Below are 15,876 nucleotides of genomic sequence, written 5' to 3'. Positions count from 1 at the left end.
AAAAAATAATTTTGTTGATGTGTTCAAAATTATTGATAATTTTGACAGGCTAAAGAATATTCTGTTTCCACTGATTGGAAAGTCAGTAAGTAGAGTCACAATTTCAAGATTGTCAGCAAGACAGCTAGGAGTGAGATAAGAAGCTAATTGTTACTCAATTGTTAGGATTTGGAAAGCACAGCCTGGGAGAGTGATGGAGGTGGATTCCATAGGAGACTTCAAAAGAGAGTGTATGTGTATATATATCTGATGAATTTAGAGGGCTACAGAGAATAGGACTAGCTGAGTAGCACTTTGAGAGCTGGTGAAAATACAATCAGTAGAATGGTCTCCTGGATTGTAAAGTTCTGTGATTCTAATGTAGTTTACTGTGGTTGGTTCCAGAATGTGCTGTTCTAAGAAATTATCTTAAAATCCTGAATTCCTCATCTCCGTTTCCATTATCAATTTGATTAAGTGCTACCCCTCCACCTCTCCTTGATGTTGAAGAAGAGGAAGTCATATATTGGTCAATATTCAACAGTCAATCCTTGTCATTATGAAGACACAGCTCTGTGATGACCTCCATTCATAATATTTGCTTAAATGTATGCTATCAATTGTTGGGAATGGTAAATTAATTCAGACATACAGCCTTCTAGGTTTTTTTGCTATCTTTTGTGATAACTAGTCTTATCCATTGGTGTATTCCTCTTTCTCTCTCTCTCTCTCGCCCTCTCTCTATCTCTTGCCTATCACATCAGCCAATCACATGATATAATGGAGTAGACTCAATGGGCTGAAATGTACACAACTAGACTAAGGTCTTAAAGGATAAAACACTAGATGCTGTGTATTTATGGTTGATCTACAAAACCTAAAACTAATCCTTTATTTGTACCTCTATACTTCTGTCAATATTTGAAGATGAAGTGTCTTTAAGTAGCTATTGCCATTTTTTTTTTTTGCTGTGTCTACTTCACTATCTCCAGGCATTCAAGATTGAACTGAACTATTTTACCCACATTTTAAGTTGGTACAATTGTTATTGCATTGAATAACTTCTCTTAAGCATTATTAACTGCCATAATTTAGTCATTGGAAGATTCACTTTGCATGTCTGTGTTCTATGGATATACTTCCCATCTGTAGGAAATCCAGGTTAATGAGAAGCTAGGACTTGAAAAATTTCTGAATGAGCCCTATCTCTCTCAGATTGCAGGAGAACTGTACTATGTGCAAATGCACGTACAATTTTTATGTCACACAAAAAAGAATAATGAAGCTTCATCCATCCATAATACTCTGGACTCCTGCATTCTATTTCAAGATATATGCTTGTGTTGCATTTAATTGGTTAATTAGTATTATCCTTACAATACTTGCCAAATTTCTCTGCTGCTTTTGCTTCTCAGTCAATCTTTTTTCAACATTTCCAAACTGTCTTGATTTTACTGCCTCCCACCTTGACATCAGTGGTCCTCGATTATGTTCCCTAACACTTAGAGAATTCAAAATCATGGAACTCTGATTCATGGCGAGAGACAGCATGGAAACAGACCCTTCGATCCAACCAGATATCCTAAATAAATCTGGTCCCGTTTGCCAGCACTTGGCTAATATCCCTGTAAACACTTCCTATTCATACCCATCCAGATGCCTTTAAAATGTTGTAATTGTACCAGACTCCACCACTTTCTCTGGCAGCTCATGCTATTCACTCAGCACCCTCTCTAAAAAAAGACTTAGCCCCTACATCCCTTTTAAATCTTTCTCCTCTCACCTTAAACCTATGCCCTCTAATTTTGGAGTCCCCTACCCTGGGAAAAAGATCTTGGCTGTTCACCCTATCCATGCCCCTCATGATTTTATAAGTCTCTGTAAACCTCAGCCTCTGACATTCTGAGGAAAATAGCCTCAACCTATGCAGCTTTTCCCAAGAGCTCAAACCCCCTCAGTCCCTGGCAATATTCTTGTAAATCTTTTCTGAACCCTGTTGTGGTTCTGTTCGCCGAGCTGGGAATTTGTGTTGCAGACGTTTCGTCCCCTGCTTAGATGACATCCTCAGTGTTTGGGAGCCTCCTGTGAAGCGCTTCTGTGATCGTTCCTCCGGCATTTGTAGTGGTTTGAATCTGTCGCTTCCGGTTGTCAGTTCCAGCTGTCCATTGCAGTGGCCGGTATATTGAGTCCAGATCGATGTGCTTATTGATTGAATCTGTGGATGAGTGCCATGCCTCTAGGAATTCCCTGGCTGTTCTCTGTTTGGCTTGTCCTATAACAGTAGTGTTGTCCCAGGAAGTTTTTCCTTTACACAGTGAGCAATCCGGAGAATGGATTTAAAAGTAGTAGAGGTAAAACTCTTGAACCATTTCACAACCAATTTAAAGCTGTAATGCATACAACATTATTGGTAGAAATTGGAACTTGTTCTTTTTTTATATAGGTGCCAACTGTGACTAATGAGAAATAATTGCAGAGTCTATTATCTTGCACCCTCCAGTAAGTGCAAGATTGTACAGAGTGCAAACCTAAAACAGGTGTTAGGCCCCTTGCATAAACTATCAAGTTGCTTTTGTACCCCACAGGTAAATTAAACAACAGAGTGAAGAAATCCTGACACCTGTTCTGGAGCAGCTAAACATGTGGTCATCACCAGAAACTAAGAGCTTTTTGAAAAATATTGATTATAGAGCTGGTTGGCCTTTGCAAACCTGTGATTAGACCATTGCATATTGTCCCCAGCCCCAACTAAGGCTTTCCTCTGGACAGCTGGTGGTGAAGTGAAGATGGAGCCATTGGTAGTTGGAAGCTATCATTTGGTACACCAAATAGGTAATAGCAGCTTACTCAAGTTCAGTCAAAATGTGTATTTCTCATTTAGGGTGTGCATTGTTTGTGGCATAATTACTCCTTTATGAAACCTGACAGATTACTGGTTGACTATTTTAACGATCATACAGCTGAGCCTTATCCTGTCCTTTTGCAATGCTGATATTCAACTTACAGCAGGAGTCGTGGACCATGGGCAGGACGAATCAAATCCCTTTTTCCAAAAATCAAAGCACAGAGACCAACTTTTTTTTTAATATTCATTCATAGGATGTGGGTGTAACACATATTGCCCATCCCTAATTGCTCCCAGGACAGTAAAGAGTTGGCTATGTTCCTGTGAGTCAAAAGCTGCAAGTAATGCAAGAATTAAAGCAGGATTACGCAATTCAGCTCCTTGAGCTTGCTTTGCCATTGAATACAATTATGGCTGATCTCACCTTGGCCTCAGCTCCTTTCCTGCCCACTCTCCATAATCCTTGAACCCATTTATTAAAAATCTGTCTAAGGATTGTGGAGAGTGGGCAGGAAAGTGGAGCTGAGGCCAAGATGAGATCAGCCATAATTGTATTCAAGAAAAGTAATTCCCCATCGTTTCCATTTTAAGTCTGTCTCTTTCTGCCCCCCCCCCCCCCCCCCCCAATCCTAAAACAATTATGCATTCTAGATTGCCCCACAAGGGGAAACATTACTCCACATTACTTTGCTAATCACCTTTAGCACCTGATTTGATTTATTTATTGTCATGTGTACCTAAGTACAGTGAAAAGCTTTGTTTATGAGCAGTACAGGTAGATCATAGTAAGCAAGGACATACAGATGAATGGATGAAAAAAAAACTAGACGGGCATACAGGTTGTGTTGCAAGATCAACATTAGCAAGACCAGCAATATTTGAAGCTAGAGTATCCATTCATCAGTCTGATAACGGCTAGGAAGAAGCTGTTCCTGAATGTACTAGTCCATGGGTTTAAGCCTCTGTATCCTCTATCTGATGAACAAGGTTGTAGGAAAGCATTACTGGGCTGCCTTGGGTCTTTGATGATATTGGCAGCCTTTCTGCAGCAACGTGGAGTCCATGGAGGGAAGGTTGGCTTCTGTGATGGTCTAGGCTCTGCAAACATCCTTTCCTTATTGTCTGGGTAGAAGAGTCAAACACATCAAATGGGTTTCCTGTTTTATCCTTCTAAACTCTAACAAGTGTAGGCCAAAACTGCTCAATCTCTCCTCATGTGACAAGTCTTTCATCTCTGGAATTAATCTAATGAACCTTCAATGCAGTCATATTCTTTCTCAAGGTGACGAAGTATTCCAAATGCAGTCCCACTAATAACTTGTATAATTGCAACAACACTTCCCTTATTTCATACTCTCTTCCTTCAGGAAGGTGTCAAAATTCCATGTTCCTTTCCTATCTACTGTATCTGCATGCTAGCTTTCAGCAAATTATGCACAAAGACACCCAGATTCCTCTGCACTGAAGCATTTTGAAATTTCAAGGCCATAAGAGGAAAGAATGGCAGATTTCCTTCCCTAAAGGAGATAAAGAGCTGAAAAGAACTAATTTACTATAGTCCAGCTTTAGAGCCTTGATCTCCTGCTTTGAAGTATAAGCAAAATACTCCGCTGACTCAGCAGGGTTGGTAGCATCAGTGGAGAAGGAAAATCGGGGCTAAATGTTTTGACTTGATCTTCGATGATCCTTCATTAGAACATACTCAGATCTAGAACATTAACCCCGAGTTTCTCGCTGCACAGGTGTGGCCTTATCTGAATGTTTACACTTCGGATCACCTGCAGATACTTTTTTTAAAACCTTTTCTGAGTGAGTCAACTTCTGACTTATTAAACACACTGACCAAAAAGGGGAGCAGAATTGTATTTTCATTTCGGAGTTGTGCAATGTAAATTTGTTTTCTTTCTAAAACATTGTAATAGGTCAATAAAATAGTATCTACTTTGATTGTGCCCACCCCACCCTCCTGTTTTTTATAGTGTTTACTTTGAGTTCTTGTCACCAAAATTGTTAGCTATCTGGCAATGTATTGCCTTTGTAATCAAGATAAAATATTTAAGAAACATACAAGTAAATAAGGAAATGAGTTTACTTTAGGTTTATTGACAATTAGATTAGATGAGCCAATATTTAAGTGAAATATTCTGTGCTGTTCCATTTACGTTTGCTTAATTGATACAATTATGTGCAAGAAAAGTTATACTGGAATCAAATTTAAAATTGCTAGTTACAATTTTGGAAATATCAAGGCCCAAAAAGGTCTGTGGTCCCAGTCTCCTATCTCAACACTGGCACAATATTGTTGCAAAAGCCAGTTGAGAGAGATCTCCATAGACTTCACAAGTCTCTTTTTCTCCTAAGGACAAATTCTCTGCCAAGGAGTTCTTCAAAAGGAATGCATGCTTCAAACTGGCTCTCTGTCAGCATCCTCTATCATTTGTTAGGAGGTAGTGTCGTGAAGGACATCGAGTGGCTGTATGGAATTTGGGCTCAGAAGTTGGGAGTGGAAATCTAGTAAGAGGTGTGGGAGGATATTTGGGAGAACTTAAGGAAGATTTGGATTTGTAACAGGATGCAGGTTATGCAATTGAAGGTACTCCACAGGGATTATTTGGCACCAGTGGCTTGCGGAATTTAAGACAGGAATGTCCCCGATATGCCCCAAATGTAAAATGGAACTCTTACTCACTGACCACAAGCTTTGTCAGTATTGAGGCGCTATAGCGAGTGTTTTGGAAGGGGTCTTGGGAACTGAAGTCAAGGTAGATCTGTTGTCTCTCCTCTTGGATTCGCTGAATCTTCCCTCTTTGGACACGCATGGGAAGAAATTGTTAATTATTCTTTCGTTTTGTGTGAGGAAGAACATTCTGATGAGCTGGGTGTCAGAAAATCCCTCAGAACTCTTCGGGTGGTGTGGGTTAGTTATGGAGCACGTCCCCCTGGACTTCCTTACAAATATGGTGCACCAGAAAACAGAACTTTTTCATAGGATGGGGACTTCTTGGCTATATTGGTTAAGGTCTTTGTGTAGCCTTGAGGGCAATATCTGGTTGCCTGGGGGCCCCTGGAGGAAGGAATCCTGAACAAATACAGGTTTGCCAACTGGTGCTCCCAGTGGTGGGGAGATTTGGTTGGATTGTGCTGTGCGGTAACTTAAGGTAATTTAATTTAATTTGTCTTGGTTCAGCTTGGTTTAATTTAGTTTCTTTTTGTTTTGATTTAGTTATTTATTGAATTGTAGTTTGTGTAGAGTTTTTTTTCTAAATTGTTTTGTGGAGTAGAGTACTTTGTTTACTGTTAATGTTATATTGCAAGATTGTTCTATTATTTTGTAGTAATTCTATATTTTTGTAAAAAATTCAATCTTAAAAATATTTATATTAAAAAACCTGGCATATTGAAGAAAAGTAAAGTCACTATAGTCCAAGCAAACCAACACTCTGCTCTCACATTTGAGAGAGATGACTGGTGGTGATTTGACCCAAGAGTCACCACACTTCAGGGAGAAGTTGATTAAACAGTTCTATGTGGTAATCTCAGATGGTGCAGGACTTGAACCCATACTTTTGGCATTACAAACCAGTCATCCAACTAACTGAGCTAAACAACTTACTTAAATTAATTGATGTATAAAAAAAACACAAAGGCTATTCGGATTCCTCAAGTAGGGTTCTTGTTTATTTCATAAAAAAAGTCAGTGGCTGGTGTTGGGCTATCGAGGAACAGGCAGCGAAGCACTGGTTTTTCCAATGGACATCAGCAACCAAGCACCAATGATTCACCCAAAGTGAAACTAGCACCTGCCTGCTTCATAGAAATGAGAGAATTTAGCACTGATCCTAACAAAAATCCTAATCAAGGAATTTCAAATTGAGAAATTAATCTGAAGGTTTTAATGTATTTTTTTCTTATTGACGGAATCTATTGCTGGCAATGTTTGAGTGCATAGGTGACTCCTTCTGTTTATTTCCTGTTTTCTTCTCTTTTGTCCACTTTTTCCCTTAGTGTTCTCTCCTGGAAACATGGAATGGAGTAGACTGGGGGCTTGAGTGGTGCTGGGAATCCAGTGGGCCCTGAGCAGAGTGGGGATGGCCAGCAGGCTGGGAGTCTGAGAGATGAGGACAACCAGGGAATGGACACCTGAGCAGAGCAGGGATAGCCACCAAGCCCAAGTGGAGCAGGACGGTTATTGGTCTGCCTGTGCTCACAAGCCACTGACCACCTGTGCTGGTTTCCAGTGTATGTATTGAAACTCCTGAAGGCCCTTTGTGGAAAGAGTGTGATGTCTATCTTTGTAACTTTATTCTCATTTTTCTAACTTATAGTTGTCATAGTATAACATTTTTCGTGTTTTGTTTCTAAGATTGTACCTAGGTACTTTGTACCGATGATGGCATCATATGGGTGACCTTGTAAATGTTTCACTGTACTCCTGTACATGAGTACATGTGACAATAAAGGAATTTCTATTCTAAAATAAAATGGTGCTGCACTGTTATTTGCCACTTAGCATGCATAGGCCTCAAGACTTCTGCTAATGGTTTTCAGTAAACTGTCATTACTAGGATGATGCAAATCCATGTTGTAAGTGAAACAATGTTACCCAGTGGCAGCAATACTTTTAGTTCTTGTACAAGTTCCTAATTGTTACATGGAGAAGTGCTATCTTTTGATATTTTATAACCAACCTGTTCAGAGATGCTATTACAGACCTGTGTCAGACAGCAGTCTAGTTTTATCCTCCCCCCTTTCTCACATTGACCATGTGGTATCTGCCTATCTTTTTCTCAAGGTGCTGTTGTTTTGATCTTTTTCCCCACCCCAAAGTTCCAAAATAATGCAACAGCTTATAAAACTGTAATTACCACTCCTGGAATTCAAGGAAATCCGCTCCAACATCTAAAATATTTCAAAAAAAAGGAGCAACTCTTAATTTTTTCCTGTCTTCAGTCTTTGATTACCCAGAATCCTTTTTAAAGTGTTATAATATATGCTTGTGCACAGCAACTCAAAAGGAAGTGTGACCATTAGAACATGGAAATGACTTGAGGTAATCATAGTTTGTGAACTTCAATGACCAATGTGATATTGTGATTAGGAACCAAGGTTTTTTTTGCAACTAATGACTTCTGTTCACCCATATGGGTGATCAAGTATTTATCCTTATATTTATCAATGGATACTGTTCCATGTAGGTTTTAAGGACTTTACACTATTTGGGACTTTGTTTTCAGTATGGAGTAGTGTACAAATTAATTTTTCCAAACATGCCTCTTTAATATATGAAACTATTCCATGCACTGTTTGCATCTAAGGAAACATTTCACTCCAACAAAATAGATTCATTCCAATCTGTCCCTGCACAGTGTACTCCTATTTAACCGCTGAACTGACACTAATTTACAGTAGTAGAGATCATTGCTAGGAATTGTCTCATCACTGATCCTAATTGACAATTCAGGTATGAGCAGGCAAGTTTCTTGCATCAAGAAACATCTCTCAAACATGAATGGGTTCAAACTATTTACATGGCTTTACAAGTGTCACTTGTAGTGTTTTACAAAATTAGTGGAAATTTAGGATCTAATTTCATTCATAACTTAAATTTCCCTCAACACTACTTGATGTTTTCTAAATTGAGTATTAAAACTTGCCTGATATTCATTCTCCCCTCTCAACCTGGTGAGAGAATGATTTTTATTGCTCACCCCTGTAAAATAGGCCCTACTTAGCTGGGTAAATGTTACCAGGCAAACAGCTTGCATCTTAGAATGGCTCCATGTGACAGGCTGTATCCCTGAAAGAGACAAAATTTCAGTGTACAAACTTTAAGATATCTTGGTCCAGACTAGGAAGTTTCAATCAACCTGTGCCTTTCATTTCTCCATGTAAATGGTGACAAGAGTTATCTTGTTACATTGTCATCTTAATCAAGGGAGTATAGGCTTGACTCAAATTACATTAGGAACTGCTGAAACTGGATTCACAATTTGCATTCATATCATGGGTGTTAACTCTTGTCTCATGATTAGGAGCATCAACTTCTCAATGGACCTATGCAGGTTCCCATCTTTTCTCCATCTCCCTGGGGTAGTGTGCGTTTTTAAACAGTTGAAATAAATGTCTCCCTTAAATACTAGAACTATACCTATGAATCTAGTGTTCTGTAGTTGCATTATTTTTCCCTTCAGTCACCTTATAGCATTTACACTTCCTATTAAGTGTGTTACATAGTTTATCAAGAATTATGGTGCAGTTGTGCTCTGCAGCACTACAGCAAATGATGCAGAGTCTCAAACATGGCAGACCAGAGAAGGAACTCAGATACTTGCAGGACTATTCATCTACAACAAATGGTATTCAGGAGTTCAGCTACTAATAGAAATTAACAAATAGATCATTTGTGTTGTATTATAGTTGTATAAATATTAAAGTTACATGCATAAAATCAACACTTGCACTGCATAAAGTGTTAAATTTTATTTTTCTATATATAAGCAAATAAAATGAAAAATCATGATACATTTCAATTCTCATTTATCCATTTCTAATAAAGTTATAAAACAAGTACTGTACTGCAACAGAAGAAACATTAGCTTACTAAAATACAATCTTTAATTCTATGAAATATTTTTATTAATAGCAAATGAGATCTGCATATATAAATAAAATGTGCAATATTTACAAATCTATACAGGCACACTAATAGAAAAAAGTGTGATAGGTATTAGAGAAATCATCAAAATAAAAGCACTGGCAAAATTAGGAGAATTTAGTCAATATGCAATCTTTGTCATTGTTTCACCTCTAAGCCACCAGTAGCAATTTAAAAAATAGCTTCAGTTAGTTTTCTTTTGCATAGGAAACTTAACATGAAAAAGGAAGATTCAATCTTGCAATTCGTAGCAGTTTGAGTTTCCGGTTTAAGAAAAAAAGTCCAACAAAAACAGATCCTTTGGAATTTCATTCTCTTTTTGTCTCAAGTTTCTTACTCCTGGGAACAAGGAATACACTGCCGTCACTAGTCTGCTGTAATGAGTATTCATTGGGAGAATACGAATTTCCATCTTCATCACGTATCATACTAAAAACCTCATGATATAGATTGTTCAGCTGTTGCTTGATCTGAAGCAGGTTTTTGGTATGTTCTCCCTTTTCTTGCAAAAGTTCCTCCTTCTCATCTTTAAGTTGATCCAAATCATGTTCGAGACCCACTATGTTATCTAGTTTGCGCTTGCGGCAATTCTGAGCAGCCACCTTGTTTTTGCCACGGCGACGGATGTCACGGATGAGAGCAAGCTGGGCCTCACCGAGCTGATACTTGGACACCATTTCATTGAAATCATCAACAGGAAGATTAACAATCTTTTTGACAGAGAAAGGAACATTCAATGCTTTAGCCCTCTGCTCATCTCGGCTGAGTCGTTTAGAATACTTGTCTTTGGTGAATGGGACTTTATTATGGCCAGGACTCACTGGCAGGTCATCCTTTGGTCCTTTGTTGTAAAGGTTCAGTCTAACATTTGTAAGACCGTGAAGAGAAGGTGCCTGATAGTTACAGTCATTTTGAAACTGCACTGGGTATAGCTCAGCAAACTCAGGTTGAACACTCGCAGAACAGCTTTCCATGTCATCTGTGTCAGAATCACTGTAACTATTAGAAGCATCTCCACAAAGAGAAGATTGCTTTGAATTACCTGGAGAGGCTCCACTAGGGCTTGAGCCCATAGACAAGCCAGAGTCAGAATCAGGAATCTCAGGCAAATTGTGTGGCAGTTTACAATCAAAATCTTTATTCACCTCCAACTGAGTGATGTTGATCTGTTCAAGAAGAGAATCATCTAGAATGCTAGTAAGTGAGTCATTCATATTGTTACTTTGGGAAATGTTGCCATTTCTCTGCATATTCAGAGATGTAGAGAAGAGGTTATTGAAATTATTATTGCTGAATGAAAGGTTCATGCTATCTGACAGATTTGTTTTGGGCTGAAAGAGCGTGGGGCTTTCAGATGGCATTACTTCCTCATATGGACTATCAAAGAGAGAGAGAAAACTGGTGTTGCTGCCTGAAACATGATCAGCTGGCAGAGTTGTACTGAGGCTGTAACTGTCATTTTGCATTTCAGAAGATTTACTCTTGGAAGAATATTCTGCAGATTCGATACTTGTAATATTGTCATTCTGCATGTACAAACACTGTTGAGAAAGAGCACAAAAATAAATACATTAGTACTTTTAGTTTTAAAAACAAAGTACTAAAGGGTCCAAGGGTTGAAAGGGTTAATAAGATAGACATGGAGAAACTTCCACGTAACCAAACCTTTTAGTTATGAATTCATCATTACTGTCTTGAATATAAGAGAAACTTCTTTACTGAGAGAGTTGGTAGATTATGCAACTCACATGGTTGAAAATGTAAATTGATGCAGAAGGTATACTGCATTAAAAGAAAGGAGAAAAGGCTAGATTTGCATCCTGATGGGGATGGAGGAAGAGTCATGGGAAGTAGCTCATAAGGAGCATTAAAATTATCACAGGACTGAATAACCTGTTTTTGTGCTGCCATTTCTATGCCAGATAGTGCAGAGAATGGTTTTAACTAGGTCAGGTTTTATTTATTCAAAATGTCAGCATTTGAAGGTTAATACATAGCCAGCTAAACTCAGTTCATGCAAAATGAAAACCTGATTAGCTCTTCATTTAAATGGTCATGCTAATTAAAAGCACCAGTGCAGTAAACAAAAACAAAATCATTCTCAAAAATTGCCCCATTAAAGATAGGAAGATACTGTGTTAAGACACGTGTTTGATGCTGTTGATGTAATGAAGGAGTGTAAAGTTTTCTACATAGTATGGTTTTTTTGACAGTGTATTTGCCAAGAAAAGAGCCTCTGAAAACTGGTGGCCAATGTTATTTTAGTGCTTGCAAATCACTTAACTATTGTAGAATTACCCAAGGACCCGCTTCTAACATTAGAAATTCATAAATTATGAAAGACTAAAAAATTCTGATAACATCTTACTTTCATACATTCCTTCCCTATAAGGAATTATACTTATTGTGCTGTCATTAACATGTATGACCTAGTCTATTTTCAAAATAAAATGTAGCTTCTGTAGATTAAAGAAAAATTTATATATAATTATTTCACTCCTACTCCTGCCCGCAACACATTATCTAAAATGCAATAATTGCACTCAAATAGTATGATATGCTATGATTAAATCCAGCAAATCAAATGCAGACACTCTGCAGGATGAAAGCTTTTATTGTTTAAAATATCCAGTTATCTGCATTTAAACACATGCACACACAAATTAAGGTCACATAATATGCATTTGAAGAAAAAAGTAAACGGAGTTGGATCTTGAATGTCAGATTAATATCCTGAGAGACAATGACCAGTTTGTTCTGTGAACAAATGGTAGTACAGGTCTGAATTCTTTGGGTGTTTGTTACATTCATGCTCCTTCTGAATTCAACTATTGTACTTACCTGAAGTTCTGGGATTGAGAGCAGCTCTTGCCAAGTTTGCTCCAAGTCCTCCAGAGGGTTTGATTCAGGTGCTGTGGATGGAAGGATTGCAGTAGTTCCTTGCTGTGGCTGCTGGGGAGACATTGGCTGTGGACTGGTCTGGGCTGGAACAGGAGGTTCAAGTGCAACCGGACGAGACTAAAAATAAATTTAAAACAAAATTTTTAAAAAAGAGCACTTTGCTGCTGCCTGGCCTTTACTGCATTTCCTGAGTTATGTTGCAAAAATCATAGAGAAACTGTTTAGGTCACCTGAATCAATATGGTCACATTTCCTTATAAAAGCTCCCGCTCTGCTTTTAGTTATGACAACTGAAACAGTTAACTATATGATAACACTGCCATTTATTCATGTTTTTAAACCATAAAACTAAGTCCTACATTTTTACAAAATCTAGATAGCCAAAATAGTAAATTTAACAAAATACAAATTGTAACTGAACATTTGTTCTTACAAGACATTGAAAACTCACGTGCCTCATAACTACAGGAAATGATATTTTCAAAATTTCAAATATAGTTTATAAATATTAGGAATCCAGCAAACAGTAACTTCCTAAGATTTTCAATTAGATGGTGGAACAAATAATAAAAGGGCTTACTTCTATATCATCTACAAATGGAAATGACTCTGCAAGAAGTTGCATGCATTCATCAAACGACAAAGCTCCATCATCTCTCTGGGCGGTCTTTACAGTCTACGTTGAAAATTGGTTGGCAACCAAATTTTTTGTAAAAAAAATTGGGAGAAAGAAGAGTAGATTTGTTAGTTTTCATAAAGCTTTAGCAGAACAGCAAAAAGTAGTTCCTCAGACTTCAGCTGTGCCTATCTTTGTACCTGTGTAGGCTCTGGAATTCTTCCTGGGATTTCAGCTTTACTGTGCTTTGCTGGCCGAAAGGCAACAAATTCACCCGTTTCTTCATCTAGCTGCAGCTGTGCCAGTAAAGCCTTCTCATGTTCTTTCTGCAACTGTTCCTGCTTTTCCTTCTCAAGTTTCTTCTGCTTCTCTAGCTCACATTCTTTTTGTCTGTAGTTATAATCAAAATCTTCACGGACAACACCAAGATCTACATCCTGCCTCCAGAGGATGTCAATTAAATCAATGTTCTGTTTTTAAAAAAAGCAAATTGCAAGTCAAATTAATAGCAAATATAAAATGTTAATAGTAATTTTTTTTTTTTACAAAGCATGTTGCCAGAAAAGGCGCCAATGCACTAGCAAAGATACAACACACAAATACACCAGGAGTTGGTTATAGAGATATCATTCTGATGGTTAGGTGGAAATGATTAACCACTTAATGTCACATCCACACTAAGTTCAAAATGCTACTAACAACTGTTTCAACTAAGGCAAGGAATTGGATGCTAGAAAAATTAAAAAACCTGAAAGTCTGTTATTTCTACCTGATAAAGTGCATTATTTTCAGCCTCAATCATCAATTCTGCACCAATACAGCTATTCACCTCCCATTCCCCGCACCCCCACCCCACCCTTCAAACTGCTGCACCAGGAAAGTCACAATTTGCTACTTATTGAAGTCATCAGAAAACTGCCACCCTATTTTCAAACATTTTAACAAGCCTGAAATTTTAATTCAGAATTCCACAACAAGGGCATACAGCACACTTTTGCCAGGAAAAAACCCCACTAATTTTAAGTTTCAATTGGAACAAGAAATCTCCATTCTTTTTGGGCAAAGAGATACATGCAATTGTGACAGCCACTGGAACTAATTGTTCTGCGCACAGAAACAAACTTGAAGGACCTTATAAACCTTCACATACATTTGTGAAGGTAACAGAAGGAAGTGGCATTTCACAAGATCTTGTATGTTTGAAGCATTATCTAATTTCTTCAGATGCTCAAGGCAACACACAGTCCGTCCGTCCCCCCCCACTAACATCAGTGACTGCAAGAAAACAACATTTCAAAGCTATTGGATTTCAAAACTGTCACAAACCAGACATAGTACCTGATTGCATAGATATTTACAGCAATTATTTACCCTTATTAAATATTAAGCAGCCACATTTTAGAAAAGAAAAGAAGCTAAGGCATATACAAAAGCTGCCTTTGTATTCTAAGAATGTTGTTGTCAGGTAGCTAAAAATACTCGTACTAAACAATCCTATGGGCACCGCAGTAATCAGTTCCGGTTTTAACTTCACTACAATGTATCAAAAATAAAGACCATCCTGTGTTGTGTCACATTGGAAATGTTAAAATGTGTATTAAATATAAATCTGGTATTTTAACATGAACAGAATCAAGCATATGAAAAACTCAAAATAGTTCACCTGCAAGTAATTCCTCATGAGGTAAGCTAATACTAATGCAAACTTTGCCATTTACAGTTAAAAGGAAACAGTAGACAATTCATGTATTATGAAAGCTTGAACAGAGGCATCTTCATTTCCTTGATTGCTCAATATATTGCATCATCTTACTGGAAGAGAAGCAGTGGTCTGACTGGATCTTAGTGAACTTGGGAAATTCCCACTCAACCCAGTAACCATAAAATTGCTTGATTTGCATACTGACCAGGAGGGAAGAATAAATGACAAAAACAAGCAAATACCTGTTCTGCACATCGCTGCTAACTCAAGCTGCAGCAATCAGGTTTGGGCTATTCCCGATTGAGCCGTTCCCTCTTGATTAAAGAGGTCAGGTGACCTTTCTCAGGGCCTCTAACATTGCAGTCTGTAAGCCAGTGTAAAATAGCAGATCCCAGGAAAACTGACCTCAAACTCGAGCACTGTCCCAGTGGGACAAAGAACCATGAAACAGCACAGATGTTTACAGTAACTTGTATTCCAGACAACTGTGTAAGGAGAACGTGAGGACTGCAGATGTTGGAGAGCAGAGTCAAAACGTGGGGTACTGGAAAAGCACAGCTGGTTAGGCAGCATCCGAGGAGCAGGAGTGTTGAAGTTTCGAGCGCTTATCAGGATGCGCTTATGTTTGAAACATGACTCTCTTGCCCTCAAATGCAGCCTGGCTGGCAGTGCTTTTCCAGCACCACTTGTTTTGACTCTGTTGTCCATAGAACATTAGTGCAGTACAGGCCCTTCGTACCTCGATGTTGTGCCGACTTGTCATACCAATCTGAAGCCTATCTAACCTACACTATTCCATGTACATCCATATGCTCGTCCAATGATGACTTAAATGCACTTAAAGTTGGCAAATCTACTACCGTTGCAGGCAAAGCATTCCATACCCTTACTACTCCGAGTAAAGAAACTACCTCTGACATCTGTCCTATATCTATCACCCCTCAATTTAAAGCTATGCCCCCTCATGCTCACTGTCACCATACTTGGAAAAACGTTCTCCCTATCCAACCCTCTGATTATCTTATGTCTCAATTAAGTCACCTCTCAACCTCCTTCTCTCCAATGAAAACAGCCTCAAGTCCCTCAGCCTTTCCTCTTAAGAACTTCCCTCCATACCAGGCAACATCCTAGTAAATCTTCTCTGCACCCTTTCCAAAGCTTCCACATCCTTCTTATAG

General features: G+C 38.3%; 2 protein-coding genes across 5 annotated transcripts in view; one reads left to right on the top strand and one right to left on the bottom strand.

Moving 5' to 3' along the window:
* Nucleotides 1-9,346, top strand: part of hnrnpa3 (heterogeneous nuclear ribonucleoprotein A3) — a 41,507-nt gene extending 32,161 nt beyond the window's left edge. For both annotated transcript variants that reach the window (XR_015757664.1, XM_087988995.1), the window contains one exon: nt 6,830-9,346. The gene's annotated coding sequence lies outside the window, so the exon portion shown is untranslated. The remainder of the gene's footprint in view (nt 1-6,829) is intronic.
* The window catches only part of nfe2l2a (nfe2 like bZIP transcription factor 2a), a 54,774-nt gene continuing 48,187 nt past the window's right edge, over nt 9,290-15,876 (bottom strand). For all 3 annotated transcript variants that reach the window (XM_087988994.1, XM_087988993.1, XM_087988992.1), the window contains exons 2-5: nt 13,197-13,466; nt 12,961-13,056; nt 12,321-12,497; nt 9,290-11,020 (exon numbers count right to left, since the gene is read on the bottom strand). In XM_087988994.1, the coding sequence (XP_087845120.1) occupies nt 9,788-11,020; nt 12,321-12,497; nt 12,961-13,056; nt 13,197-13,466 (1,776 nt within the window). In that variant the 3' untranslated portion in view covers nt 9,290-9,787. The remainder of the gene's footprint in view (nt 11,021-12,320; nt 12,498-12,960; nt 13,057-13,196; nt 13,467-15,876) is intronic.

The sequence above is a fragment of the Chiloscyllium plagiosum genome, unplaced genomic scaffold (genome assembly GCF_037043375.1).
Source record: "Chiloscyllium plagiosum isolate Xiang-an unplaced genomic scaffold, Cpla_swu_hap1 HiC_scaffold_7, whole genome shotgun sequence".
Lineage (NCBI taxonomy): Eukaryota > Metazoa > Chordata > Chondrichthyes > Orectolobiformes > Hemiscylliidae > Chiloscyllium > Chiloscyllium plagiosum.
The sequence above is the reverse complement of the archived record's forward strand: the minus strand, read 5'-3'. Positions and strand labels throughout refer to the sequence as shown.